The sequence below is a fragment of the Marmota marmota genome, unplaced genomic scaffold, assembly GCF_001458135.2.
Source record: "Marmota marmota marmota unplaced genomic scaffold, marMar, whole genome shotgun sequence".
Classification (NCBI taxonomy): Eukaryota; Metazoa; Chordata; class Mammalia; order Rodentia; family Sciuridae; genus Marmota; species Marmota marmota.
Window position 1 is genome coordinate 21,476,820 of NW_026000221.1, and position 25,129 is coordinate 21,501,948.

The 25,129-nt window shown below is 43.0% G+C and overlaps 1 protein-coding gene and 1 long non-coding RNA gene across 5 annotated transcripts in view; one reads left to right on the plus strand and one right to left on the minus strand.

The window, feature by feature from the left end:
* Positions 1-25,129, minus strand: part of Nup93 (nucleoporin 93) — a 98,380-nt gene that overhangs the window by 12,917 nt on the left and 60,334 nt on the right. For all 4 annotated transcript variants that reach the window (XM_015488705.2, XM_048792158.1, XM_048792157.1 and 1 more), the window contains 6 exons: positions 23,093-23,155; positions 17,920-18,048; positions 8,661-8,735; positions 5,751-5,840; positions 4,046-4,185; positions 222-354 (listed from right to left, as the gene is read on the minus strand). In XM_015488705.2, coding sequence (XP_015344191.1) covers positions 222-354; positions 4,046-4,185; positions 5,751-5,840; positions 8,661-8,735; positions 17,920-18,048; positions 23,093-23,155 — 630 coding nt within the window. The remainder of the gene's footprint in view (positions 1-221; positions 355-4,045; positions 4,186-5,750; positions 5,841-8,660; positions 8,736-17,919; positions 18,049-23,092; positions 23,156-25,129) is intronic.
* LOC125612962 lies at positions 7,597-11,466 on the plus strand. Its single transcript, XR_007343456.1, has 2 exons — positions 7,597-7,985; positions 10,879-11,466. It is a non-coding gene; the product is annotated as an uncharacterized LOC125612962 (long non-coding RNA).

Below are 25,129 nucleotides of genomic sequence, written 5' to 3' on the forward strand. Positions count from 1 at the left end.
CTCACACCCAAGTTCCTCTGAGAGTCCTCACAGCTCAACTTTAGAATACGTCCAGAACCCAATACCATCTTCCTCTCCTGCTCCTTCACCCTGGACTCCACACGACCAGGCCCCCATCCTCACCCCTCCCTGGTCTCTTTTCTACACATACACATTTTAACTGCAAACACCTAAGAGCAATTGCTCTGGGGCAATCTTGACCACACAGAGGTTGCTAATACCTGAAGTCCAGGTAAGGGAGCTGGAAGTTTAATGTTCAGAAAACTTCGCACCAACTGATAAGTCCCAGGCACACCACCCAGCTGGGCCTGATGCAAATTTCCAAACACAGTCACAAGGGTGTAATTCTTATAACTGAAAAATGTAAAAGGGAAAAACAGGAGGTTGAAAACACACATTACACACAATATGTCCACACCCATGACATTAGTTTGTGATTCTACAGAGCAGGGCCTGGGTTTCAAACCCATCACACAGGAGGAAACAGTATGTTTTTCATGAAATAAAATACATTATTTATCACTATAACAGATTTCTCCTCATGGCAGATACTCAATAGGAACACAACTGTGGGCCTCAAAGGCTTCCAGGGCTGATGTGTAGGGGCTGCTCCACCCACTGCCTGGCTCTCCAGTGGGTTCTGTTTAAACTTTCTATGTGAACTAGGACATTTTCCTACTTAACCTCAACACCACAACACCAAGAAACATTAACAAACCTGGAAGCCAAATAACAAAGAGAGTCAACCTAGAGGCTCATTATGAGACATTAACAAACCAGTAGTGGGCTGGAGCTAAGAGCGCTTGCTTAGCATGCATGAGGCACGGGGTTTGATCCTCAGCACCACATAAAAATAAAACAAATAAAGATATTGTGTCCACCTAAAACTAAAAAATAAATATATTCTTTTAAAAAACAGTAGTAGTATCTAAATACAACCTATATTCAAGTCTTAATGTCCTTCATGGTTTATTTTCTTTTTCTTTTTTCTTTTGGATACCAGGGATTGAACTCAGGGGCACTCGACCACTGAGCAGCCACATCCCCAGCCCTAGTGTGTATTTTATTTAGAGACAGGGTCTCTCTGAGATGCTGAGTGCCTCCCTGTTGCTGAGGCTGGCTTTGAACTCGTGATCCTCCTGCCTCAGTCTCCCGAGCAGCTGAGATTAGAGGCGTGCACCACCATGCCTGGCTGGTTTGCTTTCTTTTAAAATCCAGGATCTAGTCCAGGAAATATATGGCAACCAGATGTCATGGCACTGTCATCTCCCTTGCCCTAGGGTAGTTCTACCTCCCGTTTTGTCTTTCTTGACACTGACCTTTTTTAAAGAACCCAGGCCAGCTGTCTGGTGGAATGTCCCACAAAGCTGGATCATTTCTTCAAGATTTGACTCAGGTTCAACTTTTTTGCCAATGACCCCACATGGATGCCACTGAGTAACCTTTCTTGCAGGGTCTCATAATGAGCCTCTAGGTTGACTCTCTTTGTTATTTGGCTTCCAGATGTTGTCCATCAGATCTGTCCACTACAATTTAATATCAGTCCCTTTGTAATTCATAAGTAACCTGTGGGGTATACTTGAGAGGTCATGTGACTCTTCTATTTATCAACAATCTTTTCACCTACTGGCTTTAGTTTCCACTGGTGGTCATTGCAGAACCAGTCAGGACCTTAGAGATTGCAAAATGATAATTTTCTACCTTCCTTTTTATTTGGAAGCATCCTTCTTAAAATCCTCTGTACTATTTTTAAGTGCTTCCATAACAAGATTAAACTGTCCAAGTTACTGATATTCTAATATATGGTTTTAATATAATTTTAAATACTTTCTGATAAGAATTAAAAATCAAACTATAAAAATCATATATTGTACACATTTGTATCAAACTGTGTAAAAAATAAAATCAAACAAAATACTCATATCAAAATGTGAAAAAAAATAACAAGGTAACAGGAGCTTCTGGATGTAGGTAGAGGACATCTTCTCTTTTTTTGGGTCTTCTTTTTGGTATTTTTCAAAATTTCTATAAGAAATATGTATTGTTGGGGCTGGGGATGTGGCTCAAGCAGTAGCGCGCTCGCCTGGCATGTGTGCGGCCCGGGTTCGATCCTCAGCACCACATACAAACAAAGATGTTGTGTCCGCCGAGAACTAAAATAAATAAATATTAAAAAAAAAAAAAAAAAAGAAATATGTATTGTTTTTATAACGATAAAGAAACACTATTTAACAAATGTAACCAGGTCCCTACCACTGAAGTATTTAAAAGCGGAGGTTGGATAAGAGAATAAAGAGTCCTGTAGCAGCTGGAACAAAAAGGTGCCCGCTGTGGTTTCTTCCAGCTTAAATTAAGATGATTAGTGTGCTGGAAAGTTGAAGAAGGAGGTTAAATTCCTTGAGGACTAAGAAACATATATCCTGCCTCAAACCTGAGAATGTGGCAGGGAAGAGATGGACCGAGCCCACCACATTTTCTCAACACTTTTGGCCTGACACATAAAAAATTATTTGGGACTGGGTCTACTTTGCCATCTGGTACATTACATCACTTGAAATACTGTATGTGTACTGTCAGCAGAAAACATTAGCAAAAATACTTTAAAACTGAGATTAATTATTCTAAAATATCTCGTCTATAAAAAGGTGATAATGAATCCTTCAAAAGGATGCCATCAGAGAGCAATGCCACACTAGAGTGAAAAAGAAAATAAAGTTACGATAGTCATGGGTAGGATACTCCAAAATAGCTCTGAGAAGTGCTGTTGAGGGAATTAACGGAACAAGATAATATTTTAAAACTAAATGAAATGAATAATAAAATAATAAGTAATAAAAGGGGATGACTTGCCAGAGAAAAAACAAAGGCAGGCAGGCTGGCACCCTTGTTGAAGTCAGCGCCAAGTTAAGGATGAGGTTGACGAAGATAGAAGGATCCTGAGCAGCATATATTTACATCCCTTTAAAAATTTTCCGTATGCTTTTACATGGTGTAAAAAATATTGTGGCTCATATTTTGCTGACTTGTAATGAATAAATAGTACCCGTGCATCAGGTTTTTGTGGAGGGAAATCAAATACACCCAAAACTTAATTACAAAAATTTGGCTAAAGCCTCATGAATTATTTTTATAAAACTTTACGCCTAGGCTAGAGGAATTTGGAGTTTAAGATCTCTCTACCAGGGGATGGAAGCTGGTGAGTGTCCGTCTAATGCTGTTCATTCAAACCCGTTCTCTGCACACCAAGTGTGTACCACCTCAGTTACATACAGGAAATCTATGACTTCCTAATGAAGCATGATTCTGCTGACAAAAGGCAAACACACAAGGCTGTGGGCAGGTGCAGAGGTTCAGTGCAAAGGCTGCAGTTTAGTGAGACATTCAGCTGGGCTTTCTGTCTTGCACCAACAGGGAGAGGCTCTGTCTCTGAAAGAGAGAGAGTCCACAGGGAGGGATGAATGGCATGGGCCCCACTAATGAAGGGGACAATACTGAGGGCACAAGGGCACAGTCCCAAATAATTTTTTATGTATCAGGCATAATTTTTTTTATGTAACAGCAGCCACCTCTGATTGGTAAGAAAGTGGCAAAGCAATCAGGCATTAGCATCTGGGAAACCCTCGGATTCATGGGGATTAAAAGAGTGGAACTGGAAAGACAGCAAGGTTAAGGCTTCACGTGATGACACCTACTGGATAAAGACTCGAATGCTGAGGAAACAAAAGAACCTAAGGTGTAATAGCTGAACCGCGTCAGGAAGCAGAATTATGACCTGCGCGTTCCAGCCTAATAACCACGAGGACTCTGTGTGAAGGGACTGAGAGCAGAAGGGAACCAATCTAACAGCGCTCCCACTCACGTGACTTTCACGTGTGCTCTGTCACCACTGCAGGAACAGTCCTGGCTCTGACAACAGGGTGCCCCTCAGCCCTGCTCATTGTCTCAATGACAGGGGCCACAGGACAGTGAGTCCAAAGACGATGAGACCCAGGGGAGAGCCGGTGTTGGGGAGTGGAACGGGCCCACCGAGCTCCTGCTGCCTCACCTCTGCTCGAGGTACCCCAGCGCCTGCCTGGTGAACTCCATGCGCACTTCCACGCTGCTCCGGCTCTTCAGGGCGTCAGTCGCTGGTGCCAACAACACATCTGTCATTTGTTTTACCATGGTCCACATGTCAGAAATGCTCTGGGTGTAAACAAGACTGCACGTGATAATGCTGCAGGGCTGGAGGAATTACTCGGCTCTCACAGCGCTGACCTGGGCGACAGGCAGGCTGAGGGCGAGTGAATGTCTTCTGTCTGAGACCCTCAGGCTCAAGCAAAGGGCAGAAGATGCACCTCTGCTCTGCCAGCAGCCCAAGTTCCATCCACCTCTGAGCACCCCCATCCCTCCCCGCTCTGGCTTCCACATCAATTACCATCCAGCCTGACACAACCACCTACATAATTACAGCCACATAAAGTAACAAGAACACTGGATCTCAGTGGGCTCTCCCTTAAGAGAGAGTGAATACGTTTATAATCACCAGAGTTCTAAGAGTTTAAACTCTAGGGCTGCATTTTAGTCCTTACAAGGTTATTTGAGTTTCTTGAGGCTTAAAACAAGAGTTTAAACTAAATAATACAGGTTTTGTCCTCCCAGGGACTCTCCAGAGGCCATGGCTCTTACCCACTAGGTGAGCATCCCAGCCTCCATTCTCCTTCTCCCTCACTCCCTTCTAGAGCTCCTCCAGGAAGAAGCAGGCATTCTTTGTGCTAATATCACACAGCGGGCCTCCTCCCTCTCCTGAGTCCTCCTGGCTATAAATCTCTCTTTAAAAAATGTCTTCTCTTAACCTCTGGTAATACTCTAAGGAATATGGCACTGGATGGAGAAAGAGGCTTACACCTTTTTAAAGCAAAAGGCAAAAGTCTGTTTTCATCAAAAATTAAAACCGCAGAATATCCAGCCAAGTGCGTGTTGCCTTACATTTTGCTATTTTACAACAACCCTGTATACGGGTGTTTGCTTCCATGATCTCTCTCCCTCCTGGAACCCAGCACCGACTTCTTTGGTGGTGTTTGTGTGGTCATAGGATTGACTGCAGTGCTCTACCCCTCAACTACATTCCCAGTCCTTTTACTTTCTATCCTGAGACAGGGTCTTGCTATGTTGCTCAAGCTGTTCTTGAACTTGTGATCCTCCTGCCTCAGTCCCCAAAGTAGCTGAGATTATAGGCGTGCACCCACCATGCCTGGCTTCACTTCTTTGCTTTTTAATTTTTTCCTCAGAGGAGAAAGTTGTCCAGGGATAAGAGTAGAGGGGGAATAAAAATTGGGGGTAGGAGGTCAGAGAGGAACGGGATGAGGGGCGTATGAAGAAAGCTCAGCTACCTGAGTCAAAGAGCTGGCAGGTGTTAAGACTATGTCACCTTTATAATTCAGCTCTCCTTAGAGGCCTCAACGGTCTGTCTGGGGAGGGAAACTGATGAGTGGAGAGTCAAACTGTCAGAACTTTAAAGCAACGATAGCTTAAGGAGAACTCTTGCAACTATTAATTGAATTGGCTGGGTTTTCTGAAGATACATTTTTAAAAATATTATTATTTAAAAAAAAACTCCAAAATTATTTAAATAAACCTCTGAAGAACAATTAAATTTTACTCCATGGAACAGAGTGTTTCTTAATTGCACTTTAGCCAAGTCAGCAAATTGCTAATCCCATTTGAACACGGGACCCCACCTTTTGACACAGGCTAGCTGTGGTCACTACCTTATCATCCAGCTCTGCGACGGAAGCACAGAGGTCCACAAGGTTAGGCTGCAGATGGCCACTGACAATCTTCTCATTATAGATATAAATCTGGAATGATGGAAAGCAAAGTAAATGGCACAGTTTCTATTTTCACTTCTTTTTAAGATTTCCTGAAACAGCTCCGAAACCAACAAATGGTCAGAAGTTTCCACAGACCTTCCCCTCCTCACAGTGCTGAGCCAGCCATACTGGCCAGCTCTCTGGATCTGTGCCTGGGTTAAGGGCAACACACCAAGACTAATTGCTTTCCCAGCCTTCCAAAAACCTGAAGAATGAGAGTAAGGTGGTCCTGGGGAAGGAGCACCACAGGCAGGGAGCAAGGACCAAGGAAGAAGACAGGAAGACAGGACAGTGGAACGGTTTCGGCTGCTACTTCCTAGAAGTCAAAGGCCGGTTAAATCCTGGTCTAAGGCCTGAATGGTCCCACGTCCAGGGTCCATGGACTGAATAAGGAATGTCAGGTTGTAGCCACCACACATTAGATTAGCAGTTGCTGCACAACTGGAATATACGTTTTTCCTGGAAAGAATCTGCTCTTTAGGTAGAATTTTCTCCAAAAAATTTAGCAAACAAAAAATTAAAACTATGTGAGGTTTAAGGTATAAGGAAGCCACTGGTACTTTGGCTTTTGTAGGGGGTCGGGGGGTACCAGGGATTGAACTCAGGGGTACTCAGCACTGAGCCACATCCCCAGCCCTAGTTTGTATTATATTTAGAGACAGGGTCTCTCTGAGATGCTGAGTGCCTCCCTGTTGCTGAGGCTGGCTTTGAATTTGCAATCCTCCAGTCTCAGCCTCCCAAGCTGCTGGGATTACAGGCATGCACCACCGTGCCCAGCTGGATTTTATTTTTCTAGTACTAAAATAACGATAGTGAAAACTAGTAACTTCTACTCTTGTGGAAGACTTCACTTTGTATTAGAAGTCATTGCTATTCTAAGGACTGAAGAGAACACTGATGTTAGATAAAATGACCCTGCTGAACCTGAATTTCCTCTATTTTAAATGGAGGACAACAATACCATTTAGCGTCCAGGTCTGTTATAAAGATTAAATAAAATGGGCCAGGCTCAGTGGCACATGCCTATAATCCCAGTGGCTTGGAAGGCTGAGGCAGGAGAATCACGAGTTCAAAGCCAGCCTCACCAACTTAGCGAGGCCCTAAGCAACTCAGTGAGACCCTGTCTCTAAATAAAATACAAAAAGGGTTGGGGATGTGCCTCAGTGGTTGAGTGACCCTGAGTTCAATCCCCAGTACCAAAAATGAAAATAAAAAATAAACGATAAGGTATGTTTATTCAGGCAATGATCACTTATTAGGGGTTTTCCCTTTGTAAGGTACTATGTTAACATGTGGTGCAAAGAATCATTGTCCATTGGAGGGGATGGCCATGTAAACAGATACAGAACATCCGGGTGCTCCAAGTGCTATGAAATGTTATACTGTAGGAAGTTTTTGTCTTTGCAGATATAGAAAACACATAGTTTCTCTCCTCAAAAGCTTATAATTTCATCAGGCCTGAATTCCTGTGATGGCCATGGCAATGGACAGATTCAGCCCTGTAATGAAGGTGAAATTTAAAGGGTGTTGATGTGCAGGGGGAGGGAGGAAGGGAGGGGGAGAGACAGAAAGAGGGAGGGAGGATGAATGGATCTAAAGATTGAAGCAGAAAGAAATAAATGGAGGACAGTGGTAAAACATGGATTGGGAAGAAAGGGGAACCCATTTGTGGGAAGCTGATAAACTGGTTTCAGCTGCCTGCAGTTGGAAATGACCATGGCATATTAAAGGAGAGAGACTTTTACAAAGCATGGAAATGTCTTTCACAAGGGGAAAGAGAAGGATTTCTGGTAATGCCAAAAGCCTACCAGGTATTTGGTTAATGCAGAACTTCAGTGACTAATTAATTGGCAACTGAAGCCAGAGACCTCTGCTAAAGAGCACAAGGTGTAAGAATTTCTTGTGGCCCTTCTCTCCCCTCCATAACTGTTACCTGTTTATTCCTCCAACCACCTGACTCCAGGCTGGAGAGAAGGAAGGAAGGAGGTAATGCTGAGGGCTACGAGGGGGCACCAACGTGCTTCCCAAAAGGCATGGGAGTTGGTACTATCTGAGCAGGTGTCCTTCGGCTGCTGCTGGTGCAGGATGATCTTAAGAGGGGTGGAAGCCCATCACCTTTAACTCAAGGAACAGGTATGTTTCCCCTTTCTGATACTTTATGGAAGAATATGACAAATTATAATAAAACGCAGTTGGCTGGCAATGCTTTATTCAAAAAGTCCACCCCAGGTATGCCTGTCCTCAGGTCTGTTTCAGTCCAGTGGTGAGTTTGTGCTTACCAGACTAAAGCACCTCAGTCTACACCCTTACTCCTGCACAGTCATGATCAGCAACCGTAAGCAAGATCCCCATGTATCGAGAGCTTCTTCAAGATGGTAATGATATGAAGTAGCTTAGAACACTATGCTTACCAAGGCAGAGAGACATACCTCTCAGCAAGGGGTGAAAGAAGGGTTTCTGATCACACCATTGGCTCACCAGGTAACTCAGTTAATACAGAACTCCATTTGCTACGCAGGGTAGTTTCTCAAGGCTTTACTGTACACAGAGCCACTGCCAAGAATGCAATATGGGTTGCCTGGTCAGTGTAGAGGGCAGATTTCAATTTCCCCACATCAAATCTGAGTCATTCAATTACCCTATTTGATAGAATTTTCCAGTGGCCTATATGGTAAAATATTAACCAGTACTCTACATGAAAACCCAACTTGCTTTCAGGGTTTGACTTTCACATGAAATTATCGTTCCCTTTGATTCCCAGAGGCTCACATGCATTTTCCTGGGTTAAGTCCTTGAGAGCATGCTCACCTGCCGGGCATACGCCATCTCAATGCTATCCAGAGAGCTCCGACCAGGGGGACCCACATCATTGATGTAACTGGGCTGTAGATAAAGACATATCCAGAACTGGTTAAGAACAGTACTCGGTCATGTGAAGAAATAAAAGTCATGTAAACAGATCTCTGTCTTTAAAGCTATGAGGAATCTCTTTTCTATTTAAGATTTCCTCAAAACGATGATGTTAAGGTTTCAACAGAACATGATATCTTACCATGAACACAGGGCAAGAGAGCAGGCAAGAGACTGGGTTGATACAAATGTAAACAAAAGCCAAATAAGCCCTACTGAGGTCTGAGTGACTGTTTATGGAAAGGTACATCTTCTGATATTCAGTTCCCCCAAGCCCCCTCTCCACCTCATCTTCTCATCAGTGAGGTCACACTCCTATCAGTGCACCCCATTTCCATGCCTCATCTGTAGCAACTGAAGGAACAGACTCAACAGGGCCCCAACACCAGGTTCAGACTTTCTGATCCCAAGTCCACACTAAGACAACGGCTGCCAATTCGTTTTCTGTATTTGAAGATGTGAAGCCAGTCCAAGCTGGGCATTCATTCATTCATTCATACAATAAATACACATGAATGCCAAATGCACTGGGCATATCCACCCTCAGAAGAAAAGGAGCCAGCCCACAGGGCCTGCCCTGAAGAGCTTACCCTCTGATGGGAGAGTCACATATACATATATGGAAAAAGTTTACTGGTCTTTTCTAAAGAAAGACTAAAGCTCAGGCTGGAGTTGTAGCTCAGTGGTAGAGCACTTGCCTAGCATGTGTGAGGCACGGGGTTCGATTCTCAGCACCACATATAAATAAAGTCCAATGACAACAAAAAAATAAAAAAGAAAAAAAAGAAAGACTAAAGCTCATCTTTAGCTAAGCTGATTTCTTATTATAAACAAATATGGATTTAGATACATTCTTCAATTTCTAATACATTGGCCTGTAGTATACTACAGCAGAGGTCAAATTCAAGTTTGTCTCATTTAAAAAAATAATTAATGCTCTTTTGGTTTTCTAAAAACCAAAACTAAAGTAGGCTTCCTGGGAAGCCAATGGATAACGACAGCCCAATTCCCTGCGCCGTGAGAGCTGATCAAAGCAGTACTAGAGTGGGTACAACTGGAGCAGGCTAGAGAGGAGAGGCACAGGGGCAGAAAGGCAGGTTTCAAACCCTCCATTCTAGAGAATGGACACTGGACTGCCAAGGACTTCTAGGTACCAGGAGGGCTGCTTCACTCCCTGGCTTTGAAGTCTGGATCAAAGTACATGGTCCTGGAGCCTCAGATTCCCATCAGTCAAATGAAGGGGCTGTCCTCGATGACCTTGAGAGGTCTGCCTCAACTCTGACCTCCAGCAATCACTGGCATTAAAAGAGCATAAGAGTTTACTGACCTTGGTAGATGCTGTGGCTAGCTGACCCAGCAATCATTCCTAATCCCACTCCTCACCTCTCTCCCTGCTGCCTTTTGGGCCGGCATATAGAGCTAAATGCCCCCAAAAGTGAACCGATCAATTTCTAACAACTGGCTCTTGGGGAAGGGGATCAGATGTGCAGCATTTACAGGTTTCTGTAGTTATTCCCACCAGGGAAGATTTCAAATTGCCCAAGGTGGTATCAATTAGATGCAAATTTCTGGTAATGTAACTGTTGGCCCACAGAGGTGACCCCTACACATCACTAAAAGTACCTTTTCCCGGCCTCTACTACAGCCAGGGATGGCCTTCCACCCTAGTTCTAATTGATGAGATGGAAACACAAGTATGCAGACAGCCTCTGCTTTTCCTGATAAAGTGGGAGTAAAGAACCAGATGACCTTGGAGCTGGGGTTGTGGCTCAGTGGTAGAGTGCTTGCCTAGCATGTGGGAGGCACTGAGTTCGATTCTTAGCACCACATACAAATACATAAAATAAAGGTCCATCAACAACTAAAAAAATATTTAAAAATTTTTTTAAAAACCTTTTTAAAAACCTTTTTAAAATTTTTAAAAAACCTTTCAGCTTTCCTTCTTTCAACCTTGAATACAAATGTTAACATCTAGAGCTATGGCAGCCGTCTTGTGAGCCTAAGGTAAGTAGATATGCCATGGACAGTGACATACAAAGATAGTAAGAGCCATGTTAATCCAGCACTTACTGTGCCAAGCACTATCTGAGTTGAACTTCCATGTATTAATCCACAGCCCTAGGAAACAGATCTTACAGATGAAGAAAAAAAAAGCCCAGAGGAAGGTGAAGCAATGTGCTCAAGTTCACTACAGCAGGAGGCAGGGAGCCACGGCCTGAACCCACGGCCTGGCACTCTGCACTCTTCACCACTCCTCTAGCCTGACCACCAGAGCAGCAGGGGCAAGATCCCCAGGACAGCCACTGCAGGGCCAGAGAGAGGTAAAAACCCTGACTCCACTGCTTATTAGCTATATGACCTTGAGCAAGCATATTGCTTCTTTTAAGCTTCAGATTCTTTAGTAAAATTGGTACCCACCCCATAGGTTTAGGATAAAGATTAAATTGGGAGAAAAACAGTGGTTATTTTGGTATGTATGGGGGACTGGTTCCAGAACCCACTGCAGACACCAAAACCTACAGATTCTGAAGTCTTTCAAATAAAATGGCATAACATTTACCTGTAACCTATACACATCCTCCTCTATACTATAAATCATGTCTGAATGACCTGTATTTCCTAAAATAATGTACATGCTACGTGAATAGTCCTATTATACTGTTTAGGGAATAACGACAAGATAAACACCTACTTGTGTTCAGTACAGACATAATTGTTTTTTTCTGGTTACTTTTCATGTGTGGCTGGTTGAATCCACTGATGGAACCCATGGATCTCAGTGGCCAACTGCTGACCTCACAGCACTGTTGTAAGGAATAGATTGAACAAACTCAGACAGAGCCCAATTCCTGGCAAATAAATGCTAGCTGTTATCACTTTATACATAAAAAACAAGCAACCATAATGAACATTTGGGGCAGGGCATGTGCCTTAATCCCAGAAGCTTGGGAAGCTGAGGCAGGATGATCACGAGTTCAAAGCCAGCCTCAGCACCAGCAAGGTACTAAGCAACTCAGTGAGAACCTGTCTCTAAATAAAATACAAAATAGGGCTGGGGATGTGGCTCATTGGTCAAGTGCCCCTGAGTTCAATCCCTTATACCTATCCCCCAAAAACCACAATGAACATGCGAACAAAACATCTGACAAGCAATAACGGCTAGATATGGACACTGCAGAAACACCACTGAAAAGAACTTTGTTTTCACTTGTGCTGGCTAGAAAGTCTCGTCTCATTTTTCTACAATGAACACACACTCCTTGATGGAACAGAACCCCCACCAGCACACCGTCTACTTCTGTGCCAATTCTGCACGTCTCCAGTAACACTGCATTGAGCGTGTTCTATAAGACAGCCACCTTTCCAGAACCAAGACATCTGAAAGCTGAAGGGTCTGTAGCTTTTTTAAAGAACAGATCAGCACACCTGTTAAGTCGGTAAGAGAAGGGAAAGCAGAGCAGGAAAAAGGCCCTTCTGCAAGCACATGTTTGGTTCAGCTATAGCAAACAGCCTTGAGACAAAATTTCCAGTACTAAAGACCTAATTTTTAAAATTATCCATTTAAAAAGTAGTTGGGTACAGCCCTTGAATTTCCATGTAAATTAATTTTGCCTAATGCTCTTGTTTTCAAAAGTACCTCTCCTTCAGCTGCCCTTGGTCAGGCTGCTGTTTTACCACACATAAAGTCAACTGTCCATCAACAAGATGTGCACACACACATTCCTGAGCAGAGGACCTGGCAAGCTTCCAGCATGATTCTACACCAGGACTGCCCGCGGGCTGGGAAAGTGGGTGCCAGTAGCTGGGTGGGAACAGCATTCCAAATGCCTCTGGCTCCTGGGCTTTCCTGCACCAGGGCTTGATGGAGCCAAGTAGGGGCGGCTACAGCCACAGGACAGTACATAGGACAGGACAACAGGAGCAGACAACAGGAACAGGGAATCAGAGACAAAAAAGCAGGAAAGACAGCAGAGCAGGGCGAACAGAAAAAGAGGGACTCACCAGGAGCCTGGAGAGAGAGAGTAGCTTCACAGAGACACGACTGGGAACAGGCTGCTCAGAGCACTTGGGTGTTCCCCAAACAGCCATTCTAGGACAGGTAGGAGTGTGTCACGAGAGCACTGCAAACTTTTATTCATCACCTTTTATTGTACAAAATGTATCCAGGGATACATGACTGCATGGAGGGCACACTGCAGTTAGGCAGCAAGGAGTGTTACCAGTGTCCTTAGCAAGACAAGCATGGAGGAAAGGACAAGATGGTGTCACAGAAGGAAGGGAGTTTCATTTCCAAGTGGGAAATTACGTAAGCAAAATGGATCTAAGTGATTAATTTACAATATTTGGCTATAAAAACTCAGTATTAGTGGGAAAAAGAACAAGTACAGACCAGAACACCAGGGTTCTAAAGCAATACAAGTAATGATGGTGTGACCTTGCTCTTTTTGGGCAAAATGAGCAAATGCTTGAGTCATCGTAACAGAACACTATTACGACCACTAATAAACAACAGAGCCCTACATACAACTTAGAGAAAGCTCTGAAATAAGTAAAACAAAACCCACCCAATGCCAAGTTGTACAACCCAATATATCCAATGGTGCCATTTAGGGTTGATAATTGGTAAGATGTGCATACATACAAACACCACAAGGGGACCTGAGAGGGACCTGGAAGGATGTGTACCTCCAACAGAAGTGGTTTGGTGAGGGTAAGCAAGGGTAGCAGAGTTTTCCCAAGTATATCTACACCCTCTACCACCCGATCAGGTGTTCCTGTGATACATCATGATGACAACCTGGCAAGCTGGGATTTTTTTTTTTTCTTTAATCTTCTTTTTAAAAGAGCAGCAGAATACTTCTGTTCTTGAAATTCTGCTCAAACTCCCAAAATGACCCAGGCCCATCCCCTAGAAAATCACCAGGGAGACACAAAATATAGCCTAGAATCATCTAATCTGGGCTTTTCAAATTCGAACTCTTGGCATGTGTATTTTACCGGATTTCATCAAATCTAATACATCATCTATCATAAGAAAATGTCACTTTATGTGTCACTAGGAAAGAAAAAAAATGTTGTCAAACTATGACACACCACTTAATTTAAGACATACCTTGATTTCTGAGATGTAAAAATGTAGAAAAGATGTGTGACTGGGAATTGGTGAGAATACAATATTATATCCATTACCAAAATCACAGGCTGTTCAACATACACTGAACAGTTCATACATCACAGCAGAGAATATCACCATCACTACCTGTAATTATTAAGCTCCAGTTTAACTTTCCTAGCCAGCCTGCTGCTTGCTAAGTCATTCTCTAGACAATACAGGAGGGGATCGCCCACTGATGACATCCAATACCACACAACCACTGGACTACACTGAAGTTTAATAAATGTACCTTTAGATACTGTTTTAAAAGTTGGCTAAAATACATAAGGATTCCTTTATCCTGACACAGAATCTGCTGGGAGACTTCTTCCTCACACTGACCAGATGCAAGAACAGGGCACAAGAGTCCATAGCCACATGGACTGGGGTACGGCTCAGTGGTAGAGCATATTTGCCTAGCATGTGTGAGGCACTGGGTTCAATTCTCAGCACCACATTAAAAAATACTGCTAGTGGGAGGATACACTAGTAAAGCCATTTTAGAAAACCATTTGGCAATATCTATTAAAGCTGAACCCATGCAAACCCTCTGACCTAGCAATTTCCTCTCAGGTGTACTAACAGAAATACAAATGTGTATTCACCAAAAGACACACAAAAGAATGTTCATAGTAAACTATTTATAAGAGCCAAGAATTGGAAACTACCCGATGTCCATCAATGCCAGAATGGATAAACAAATTGCAGGTATCAGCTCTGAGATGGTGGCTCACAACTACATGCAGTAATATACAGACCATTACACAAAAGACAGAAACACGAGTACACATTATTTACACAAGGTTCAAAAACAGGCAAAATAAAGCTATGATGTTAGAAGTTGGGCAGTGGTTCCATTATTGCTGGCAAAAAGGGACAGAGATCAGAAAGGGGCACAAAGGTAATCTGCTGGGGTGCTGGTCAGATTCTGTTTCTTCATCTAAGTGTTTTCCATTTGTGGCAATTTGTTGAGTTATATATTTATCTTTTGTGCATTTTTCTTCATGTACATGTTACCCTTCAAGAAAAATGTTCAAGATAGTAAAACTTACAAGTTTCCAGAAAATGGCAAACCCTGACTAACCTAAGAGAGAACCGTCTGTCAACTTTACAACAGTTTTATTCATGCTGCTAGATGTCAACAGAGAACAGAAAAGCACAGGTGACTCCTTTCCAAGGGGACTAGAGGTCAAGGAAGAAGAATCTATTAAGTAGATCAGCCTATTTTGAAGAGATGAGCAATCAAGAAAGAACACCTCATTTGCAATTTATAATTACTTTCAAATCCCTATACAGAACACAACCTATTAACACCATTTTTTTTTTTCAAAATGAAGTTTATAAAACCATGAGTTGTTCTAGTTATTTGCCCACATTCATAAAGAACTGAGAAAGAAACACGAGGCTGGGCAGGATCTTATACATTAAGTTCTTGAAAGACTCTGATTTGATTGTAAAGTCTTCAAGACTAAGAAATATGGGACATAGTCCTTAAGAAACAATTTCCCAAGACAAAAGACTTGGCATTTATTTATATGGAGACAATTTAATAGGAAAAAAACCTGGTTTTTTTTTGTATCAAGGGCAAATCTTCAGATGATAGGATGTTTGGTTAGCTTGTGGGTACCACTAACTGCCAATCCATCCATCTTTGACCCAGACTTCAATAGAGCAATGGTCTAGAAGTCAACAGTCTGAGTCTTGCTAGCATATTAACCATCTCTCTGGGCCTCAGTTTTCATATCTCTATGTACAAAAAGAATGCTAGCTACCATGAAACAAGTTCTGGGGGAAAGTCTTACCAGGAAGATTTGGTAATATTGCCTAAAAATGTCTAATACTATTCATTTTTACAACATTACAATTTTTAATCTCCACCTCCAAATGATCTATCTGAACCTACTTGAAAAGACAACAGTAAGGAATGGTCATCGTGGATCAGCTTATTTACTTGATCACTAATCTGCCCCAACAAACCCATTTCACTGGTGAAGACCCTGCAGAGCTTTAAAAAAAAAAAAAAAAAAAATCTTCGAATAAGGCCTTAGGAACAGTCACAGCTAAAGCCAGTTTTTTAATCTCCTGTGTCCCTTTCCCCACACAGGAAGATAAGGGTGCAGCAGGCACAAGGGCATCACTGACCAAGCAAGACAGGCTTGCCTGCTGATCCCAGATGCAGCCTCAAAATTCCTTGCAGGGAAGATTTCTGGGATACAACAAGGGAAAACAGAAACATGTAGAACACAACACCCAGCTAGCTAGCTTTTGGGTAAGAAGGTGCAGAAGTAAGAATACATATTCTTATATATTTGTATCTGTATGAAGAAATGCTAGAAATATATATTAGAAAGTAATAATGGTGACTACTGATTGGAAAAACAGAGGGGAAAGGGAACAGGGTATCTGGAGACAGAGTGCTTTAATTCTTGAATTATATAAATATATTGCCTTTATTTTTTTAATTAAATTTTAAAAAGAGGAGAAAATCCTAAACTTAGCACTACTATCAATGCATTAACACTGGCAACTAAGGCTATGTAATTTTCCCTACTCTAAAACTACATTCTTTTCAACATATCCCTTAGTATAAAGTTAACTAAAGCCAAAATGATTCATTCAATAAGTATATTCTTGTGCATCTACTGTGTTTCAGGGGAGAGCAGTACGGGATGGACTTGGACAGGCCACACCACCAGGTCATGTAGGGACTTATATGGGTCATTGTAAAGACAAACTTTGGCTTTTACTCCAAGTGAGATGGACATCACTAAAGGGCTTTAAGCAAAGCAGTGACAGGAATCACTGTGGCTGCTGTGTTGAAACTCTAGCAGGGCACAAGGGCAAACGCAGGGAGATCAGTGTGTTCAGCAGCCTGTGACACAGTATCGATAATCCTACCTCCTGGTATTCAAGCCCTCCTATAATCCTCTCCCCCTGTAGTATAGGCTGGATTTAGTGACTTAATTCTAACCTGGAAAAATGACAGGATATTGCTTTTCAGATTATGTAACAGAAAGACTGTGGTTTATATCCCAGAGCTCTAGCTCTCCCTTGGGTCCCTTCCTCCTGCCCTGGGGAAGCAAGCTGTCACACTGTGAATAGCCCATGGAGAGGCCTGCTGGCAAGGAAGTCATATCTCCAGCCAAAGGCCAGAGAAGACCTAAGGCTTGTCAAGAGCCACATGGAGGACCTGGGGAATGGAGCCTTCCTGAGTCAAACCCTGGGATGAGTACAGCTTTGACAGCTGCTTCAGGAGACCTGAGTCAGAAATACCCAGACAAGCAAAAGCTTGCTTCAGTCTGTAAGGTCTCGAGTATCTGTTATACAGCAATAGACAACTACGACCGCCATCAGGAGGCTGGCTCTGTGGTCCAAGTGAGAGATGACGAGGGTTGGACCAACTGCTAACAGTGGGGTGGGCAGAGGTGGTTGGACTCTGGATTTGTCAGCATGTGAGGGAGTGGTTATGAGGAGGGCAAGGAGAGGACAACAATGAACCTGAGGTTTTTCTGATGTGAGCCAGCAAAAAACTGGAACTGCTGTTTGTGACAATGGGGACTTCTGTGAGAGGAGAAGGTGGGTCAGTAGGGAGCAGCTACTGGGACTCAATTCTGGACCCGAATGCCTGTGAGACATCCAAGAAGGCAACCAGATAAACAAATGTGGGGTTCAGGGTTCCAGATGCAAGTTTGAGAGTCTTGAGCGAGCAGGTGGAAGTAGAAGCCACAGCCTAGGTAAGTTCAGCAGCGCAGTAACTAGAGAGAAAACAGAGGTCAAGGACTGAGCCCAGGACCAACGTCTCGAGGTCAAACAGTCTGAGGAAAATTCAAAGGAGACTGAGCAAAAGCAACCAGACATGCTGAAGGAAGTCCAGGCGAATGCAGCATCCCAAAATCTGTGGGAAGACAGCAACCAACTGCCAGAACTCCACTAATGAAGGAGGCAGGCGTCCTTTGGCTTCACGTGTTTATTAATAATGGTTCAGCTGTTTGATCCATCTACCTCACTCTCCTGGGTGAAGTCAAGGGCATCCTCTCCCGAGGCCAGCAATGTGTGCAGAATCCGCTGTTTCACTTGCTCCCACTCGACCAGCATTGACTCCCGATGGTACTCCTCCGCCATACCAAAGGTCTGCCAGGGAGGAGAGAGAGAGGGCCGTGACCCAGGTGAGAACATAGAACATGGTTTCCCTTAGAGCACAGCAGAAATGCAAAGGCCTTCCCCAACCCACCCCTGTTCACAAGTGGAGCAAATGCAATGAACTTCAAAAATGATCCTTCAAAGCATTACTGACAACTCTTTGGGACTTACCCTATTTTATTGATTCTAATTAAAAAGCTTTTTAAGTGTACTGAAATACACACAAGATTTGCCATTTTTAAGTGTACAGTTCAGGGGCATTAAGCACATTGATCACCAGTGCCTATCTCCTGAACTCTTTATCTTGTAAAACTGAAACTATACCCATTAAACAATAACTCCCGTTTCTCTCTCCCCCAAATCCTGGCAACCACCATTCTACATCTGTCTCTGAATTTGACTACTCTTATCTTATACAAAAGGAGTTACACAGGTTTGTCTTTTGTGACTGGCTTATTTCATTTAGCACACTGCCCTCAAGGTTCATCCATGTTGTAGCACGTGTCAGAATTCCTTCCTTTTGTGAATAATGCATGAATATGAATTGTGAATATAAGCATGGGCGCAAACTAGCTCTTCAGGTTCCTGCTTCCAATTCTCCTTGATATATACTCGGAAGTGGAATTTCTGGTGTTAATTCAACTTTTAATTTTTTTTAGGAACCTGCATACTGTATCCAAAAAGGTTATATCATTTTATATTCCTATCAACAGTGCACAAAGTTTCCCATTTCCTGCATCCTCTCTAGTACTATTTTCTAGTTTTTTGATAGGAACCATCCTAATGAGTGCCAGGTAGTACCTCACTGTGGTTCTCCTGTGCTTTTCTCTAAAGACTAGTTATTTTGTTCTGTTTTTCCAGTAAAAAAAAAAAAAAAAAAAAAAGATGGAACTGAGGGTTTCATTCATGTTCTACCACTGAGTTGCATCCCTAGACATTTTTTTAAATTTTATTTTCAGACAGGGTCTCACTAAGTTGCCCAAACTAGTCTCAAATCATTCTGCCCTGGCCTCTGCAGTAAGCTGTGATTACAGGTGTGCACCACCACATGTGGCTGATAGTAATGTAGAGCACCTCTTCCTATGCTTATTAGACAAACATCTTTTTAAAACTTCTGAAATGAGGCTGTATGTTGCAATCTATTGCATGTTACAGGAGTATTTTTTCTTTCTAGTACATACAATAATGATGGATTGTAAGATCAGTGGAATCTTAAGCTTTAGCAAGAATCTAATGCAAGGACAAGAGATTCTCCCAGTGATTTATTCACTTTTTAAAGAATCACTAATATTTCTGCAGGCAGTGGCACACCTGTAATCCCATCTACTCAGGAGAAGAAGCAGGAGGACTGCAAGTTTAAGGACAGTCTGGGAAACTAAGTAAGACTCCATCTCAAAATTAAAAGGGCTGGAGATGTAACTCAGTGGGTTAAATCTCCAGTAACCAACCCCCTCTAAAAATAACCATCATCATCATCGTCATCATCATCACTAATATTTTCAGAGCAGAGAGCAAACTAGTAAAAGAAAACCATCCTTCTGTGATTAAGTTTCCTACCAGTCTATTCAAGATCACTGAAAGTCTAGTAAATCTCACTACTATTGACTAGTGACACCGCAGGTAACTGCCACAACAAACACACCAAGAAAAGAAAAGAAAAGAAAAAAAAAAAACAGAAAGAAAAAACATTTATAGAGATATTCTGAATTATGGTTGTTCTCAGCACACAATTCTTTAGTTGGCAGACCAGGTTTCTTATCAGCTTCAGCTCACTTTTCAAAAAGCCATTTCATTTACAATCAGATTGGCATCTAATCAGGCACAACAAGGGAGTATTAGTAATGCCTGCTTTATTTTTGGCAATGCAGATAATTTATACTGATCGTGTTCATATACAAGAGCTTTGGGGAACTGCTAGAAAAATCTAATATACTCTTCCTACAAGTGGGATATTTGTATTTGGACTAAAATGTATTAAAGTTGGAAAAGGGACACCAGCCACACACCCACAAAAATGATTAGGAAGAAGGTTGGCATATCTCGCACCCTTTTCTAACAGGTGTCCTGAAGAAACAGGAGAGAGGACTGTCACTGAGAGTCAAGAAGAATGGATTTTTTCAATCAGTCAGCATGAGTTGAAAAATAGCCAGAGAAAAACCTTCACATCTCGTTCACGAATGGAACTGAGACACAAAAGCCGGGCATTTTCAACACAGAAGCGTGATGGGCCAGAAAGGCAGCAAAAGCAAAGGGAAGAGAGAATTCCTCTAGAAGTTGTCCACAAAGAGTACAGGACACTTCTCAAACTCTTTTTATTCAAGAATCAAACCAACCCCCTCCTTAGCCTAGAACCTCTCCCACAGAAATTTGGGGGTTGCAAGCCACGAGAACCTGGGTGGGAAGAATAAGGAGGCAGAAGGCTGGTGCGTCATGCTGCTTTCTGAGCTTGCAACAGGAAGAAAGACACAAAGCCACGACTCCAACTCGGGACACTTCAAAGCCTCAGAGATACTCTTAGGGACAAGTCTTCTGGCTAAGGAAGAACTGTAGAGTAGTAAAGGTGATGGAAGAAAACAGATAGTACACCACTCAAAGAAACTGTAGACATGACAGAGAGGGCAGACTTGGAGCATCAGGGAAGGGTCAGGATGACTACAGTAGAATTCACTCTGCCCTGTCTGTTGGATGCTCACTTGTGTGCCAAGGACTCCTCCTTAGTACTACAGAAGTATTAAGCAGCTTTGAAAAGCCGATGCTTTCTGGGCTTGAATCCTCAGCTGTATCTAAGAAGTACTCCAGGCCACTCCCTCCAACCTGAAGGAACAGCACTGAGATTCCATTCACCGACAGTGTGATAAGGAGCTTCAAAATAAACATCCCAACATTAAAATTCTCTTCCCTCGGCCACACCCACCCATCTTAGAGGTGGTGGAACATCCAATTTTTTGAGCTAACGGGGATAATCAGCCACCCATCTGCCCAATCCAGCTGATTCCAGCCTATTCCATTTATGCTCATGTCTGAACCACTGGATTAGGAGCAAAGAAAAATGCTAAGAGAATGCTAGGAGCTCCTGGGGGAAATCAACAGTGTTCCTCAGAGCTTAGAGAAGAGGAGGGAAGGGAGGGATCAGGAGAGTCAGGAGGCAGAGACTAGTGGAGACAAGGATAGAAAACCAAAGAAGAGAAAGGAGAGAAGGGTGTGCAGAGTCCTGACAGCGGCAAAGCAGTGGAGAAACTATTCTCAACGAAAGCTGAACCTTCCAAGTTACCGTTAAGTGTGGAAAACATTTCCCTTGGAACATATTAAAGGAAAGCAAGGAGAGAACTGGATAACAATTAAGAACAGTGGGGAGCACTCGAACCCCATTTTCATAAACACCCATTTGTTACTGAGCTGTTGCTGGCTTTTAGAAACATTGCATATGCTCTGGGAATGTTGTGCTGTTTTTGCTGGGATGCACCAAATGGGAAAAGATAGGACACATTTGTGGTTTTGTAGCTTGTTTTTTTGGCATTTCAGCAGGACATTGGCAAGTTATTCAAACATGAAATTGCCACCAAAATGCCAAGAAGCTGCTGATTTTCAAATCATTTTGAAAATGACTCTTGCTCAGCAGCAGTTTCCCGGTGTCCAGACAGGTCAGAGGTCTCCCTACAGGCGGGCTCTCAATACTGGAGTGTCTCCCTCCAAACACATATGCACGCATTTTGCACTGTGGTATGTCACCTAAATGTTTTGGCTGGCTGCACATTTAGTCTCAGTATGACACAATATTCAGAGACTGCCAATTCCAGAAACACATTCTGCAGGGTAAATGGATTAATAAGGCTTGGTGGCATTCGACAATCCTAATTTAATTTCACTGGTCCTTTACAGCAGGAGAATCAACGTTGGTGAGTAACTCAGAGTGTGAACAACAACAACAAAAAATCCCTTTCTTAATATTTTCGAATCTGAATCAAGTGTATTTCTCTATTTCAGGACTACGCACTATTGCCAACAATCTAATTAATGAAATTTTAGGGAAGTTTATGCTGACAATTAAACACATCAGTCATCTGAATAATGCTCTGGGACGTGTTCTTCTAAACAGAAGCTGGCAGCTCCTCCGCAGCCCTCTCACAGCAGCCCTATTGCTTGCACTCGCAGAACATTTTCATAAGGCACCCCAAGAAGCAGCACTTTTCACTTTCTCACTTCTTAAGCCACACAATAATACATAAATACACTTCACTAGATATTAGGGTTAAATAAGCATACAGCAGAACGGAGCTCTCCCTTCTCCCCACTCCCTCTGCAGAGAGCCACTGCTGACACACAGGCACTGACGTCCTGGGGAAGCTGCCGGCTTAGAACCAACTCCACTTGATCGCTAGCCTCTGTCCCGGCTCCCCAAAGACCCCAGTGGCCTGAAAATCTCTGACTCTGTAAGGGGACACTTTGAAAAGGTTTTCGTCTTTTGATCCTTGTCAGAAACAAATGGAGAGAACTCACATGTTAGTAGAGTAAATGATGTCTGGATGTCTCATAGGAACGATGGTGCAAACTACTGCTGGCATATGAGGGCTGCTCTGGCTGACTCACCTTTTGGAGCACCAAACTATTTTTCTATTTTTTTTAAGAGCTTAGAGAAATTGTTAGTATGAAAAGTGGTACTGTCATGTTGTATGATAAAAGAAAAAAAAGCTGAGGGAAATGATCAGTGATCATAATTGCTTCTCTGAACTGCTGATTCAATAGAAAACCAAATATCACTTATACAATAACAAGGAACTGAAGAACTGTGTGGCCCTTCCATTTTAAGGCTAATTTAATAACTGTCCAGTCCAGTGTCTCAGATGCATTTCAGTCACTAAATACATGGAGAGTCACAAGCATGGTATTTATTCCCAAAAATGATTTCTGTAGAACCCTTCTGGTGAGCTACCTCCCTATGTAGGAAGCGGCTGGGCCCCAGCTCCAGACCTGCGCTCCCTGCTGAACACTGCCGCCCTCGGACTTCATGCATCTACATTTTGGTTTGTTTTCTTACCCGCTTCCGGGATTCTTCAATGGCAGACAGCAGCGCATTGTCCTTCTCATTCTTCAGGAAGCCCTGGGAAAGGGGGAAAATGGTGCAACTTAGGTTAAAATGAACCTTCAAATAACCCAAAGTATATTGCAGGGCTAACCCGCGGTGAGGGCATCCACTCCCCTGTACTCCTCCACCCTCACAAATGTTGTCAACTTGTAAAGGCATGGGTTATTTTAAATACATGTTTTCTAGTTTCATTCTGGGAGCACATGGTGAAGGTCAGAAGCAAAGTCCCCATGAGACAGCAGTGTGGCATTTCACATCCCACAAACATGTACAAAGTGAACAGTCGAGGCTGCTCTTCAGAGGTCCTCAGTGGCTCACGTTGGCTCTGCTACATGGGTAGTCACAGGTCCTCTAACTCTTGCTTCTCTGGTGCTTTTGACTAATCCTTCCATTTCTTTCTACACTGAGGAGGCCACCACTGCCCGCCTGTCTTTGTGCTTTTCTCTGACTTGCCAATGGCTGGGGTTGTGGTTTGGGTCTGGAACGTTTGGCTCTTGTGATGAAGGCCTGGCCCAGGGCAGAGGTGTTCAGAGTTGGGGCTCTTGGGAAGGGACTGGGTCATGAGGGCTCCGATGTCATCAGTGGATTAATAATCTGATGGCATTATTGGGAGAGGGTGGAAACTGTAAGAGGTGGGGCTTGGTTAGAGTCAGTAGATCACATACCCTACAAGGGTGTGTCCGTCCCCCTTCCTCCCTCTCTCTGGTCCCTGGCTGCCATGAGTGAGCAGCTTTGCTTCACCATGCACTTGTGCCATGAGGTACTGCTGCGCCTCAGGCCCAACACAACGAAGCCAGCCAAGCACGAAATGAAACCATGAGCCCAAATAAACATGTCCTCCTCTAAGTTAATTTCCTCAGGTCTCCTGTCCCAGCAGTGAAAAGCTGAAAAAACACAACTGGGAAATTCTGAAAATCATTTATTTACACTTATTGACACATTTCTTCTGGATTTTTGTCGTGTGCTTTCTCTGCTTTAGGTCTGGTGACATCCGTTCTTTAGTATTGGTAGGGTGAAGAAGAGTCAGTGTACAAGTCTCAATATGCACAGGTTAAATGGCCCAGAGGCCATGCTTTGGAATATGGATTTCAAATCCTGGTGCCTCTATTTATTAATAGCAGGAGTTTAGCCAAGTCACCCAAACTGTCTGAACCTCAGTTTACTCCTGTGTAACAATGAAATAATGTGATCAAGTTCTAGGTCCAAGGCTTGGTACACACAGCTCTGCTATTACAATCAATTAGGTCTAGACCTGTTGGTGATACTAAAAGAAGAGATGCCCAGGGTGACCTCCCTGTGCTTGAGTTGAGTTCTGTTGGGGAAGGGACAGGACACTGTCTGGACAGTCACAGCAGCAGGTAGAAAGACAAAGTGACACTAAGATGAAGTGGGCTTCCATGCCAACATCCTCACACCAAAAGGTGAAGCTTCTCTTCCACAGCCTGGGGAGGGGGGCTAAGTAGGAACGAGGAAGACCGGGCCATCAATAATTAGAGGTCAAAGTCTTAGTTGATAAGATGGAAGAAGTCAAGTTGCCCTATACACCAAACCAACTTACACTCTGCAAGGCAAGGTATCTCCATGTCAAGCACACTACTATTAGGTTTATATGTGCCTGAAATGAAATGATCTGTCTTTTCAAAACTATGCTTTTGATTTTTTTTTGTTGTTGTTTTTAAAGGAGCTTTGGGAAAATATAATACAAAACAGAATTAAGAAAAAGCTTTTAGAATGACAAGCTACATTAAAATACATTTGATGTTGGTGAGGATGTGGGGAAAAAGGTACACTCATACATTGCTGGTGGGACTGCAAACTGGTGCAATCACTCTAGAAAGCAGTATGGAGATTCCTCAGAAAACCTGGAATGGAACCACCATTTCACGCAGTTATCCCACTGCTCGGTATGTACCCAAAGGACTTAAAATCAGCATACTATAGTGGTGTGGCCATATCAATTCACAATAGCTAAACTGTGGATCAACCTAG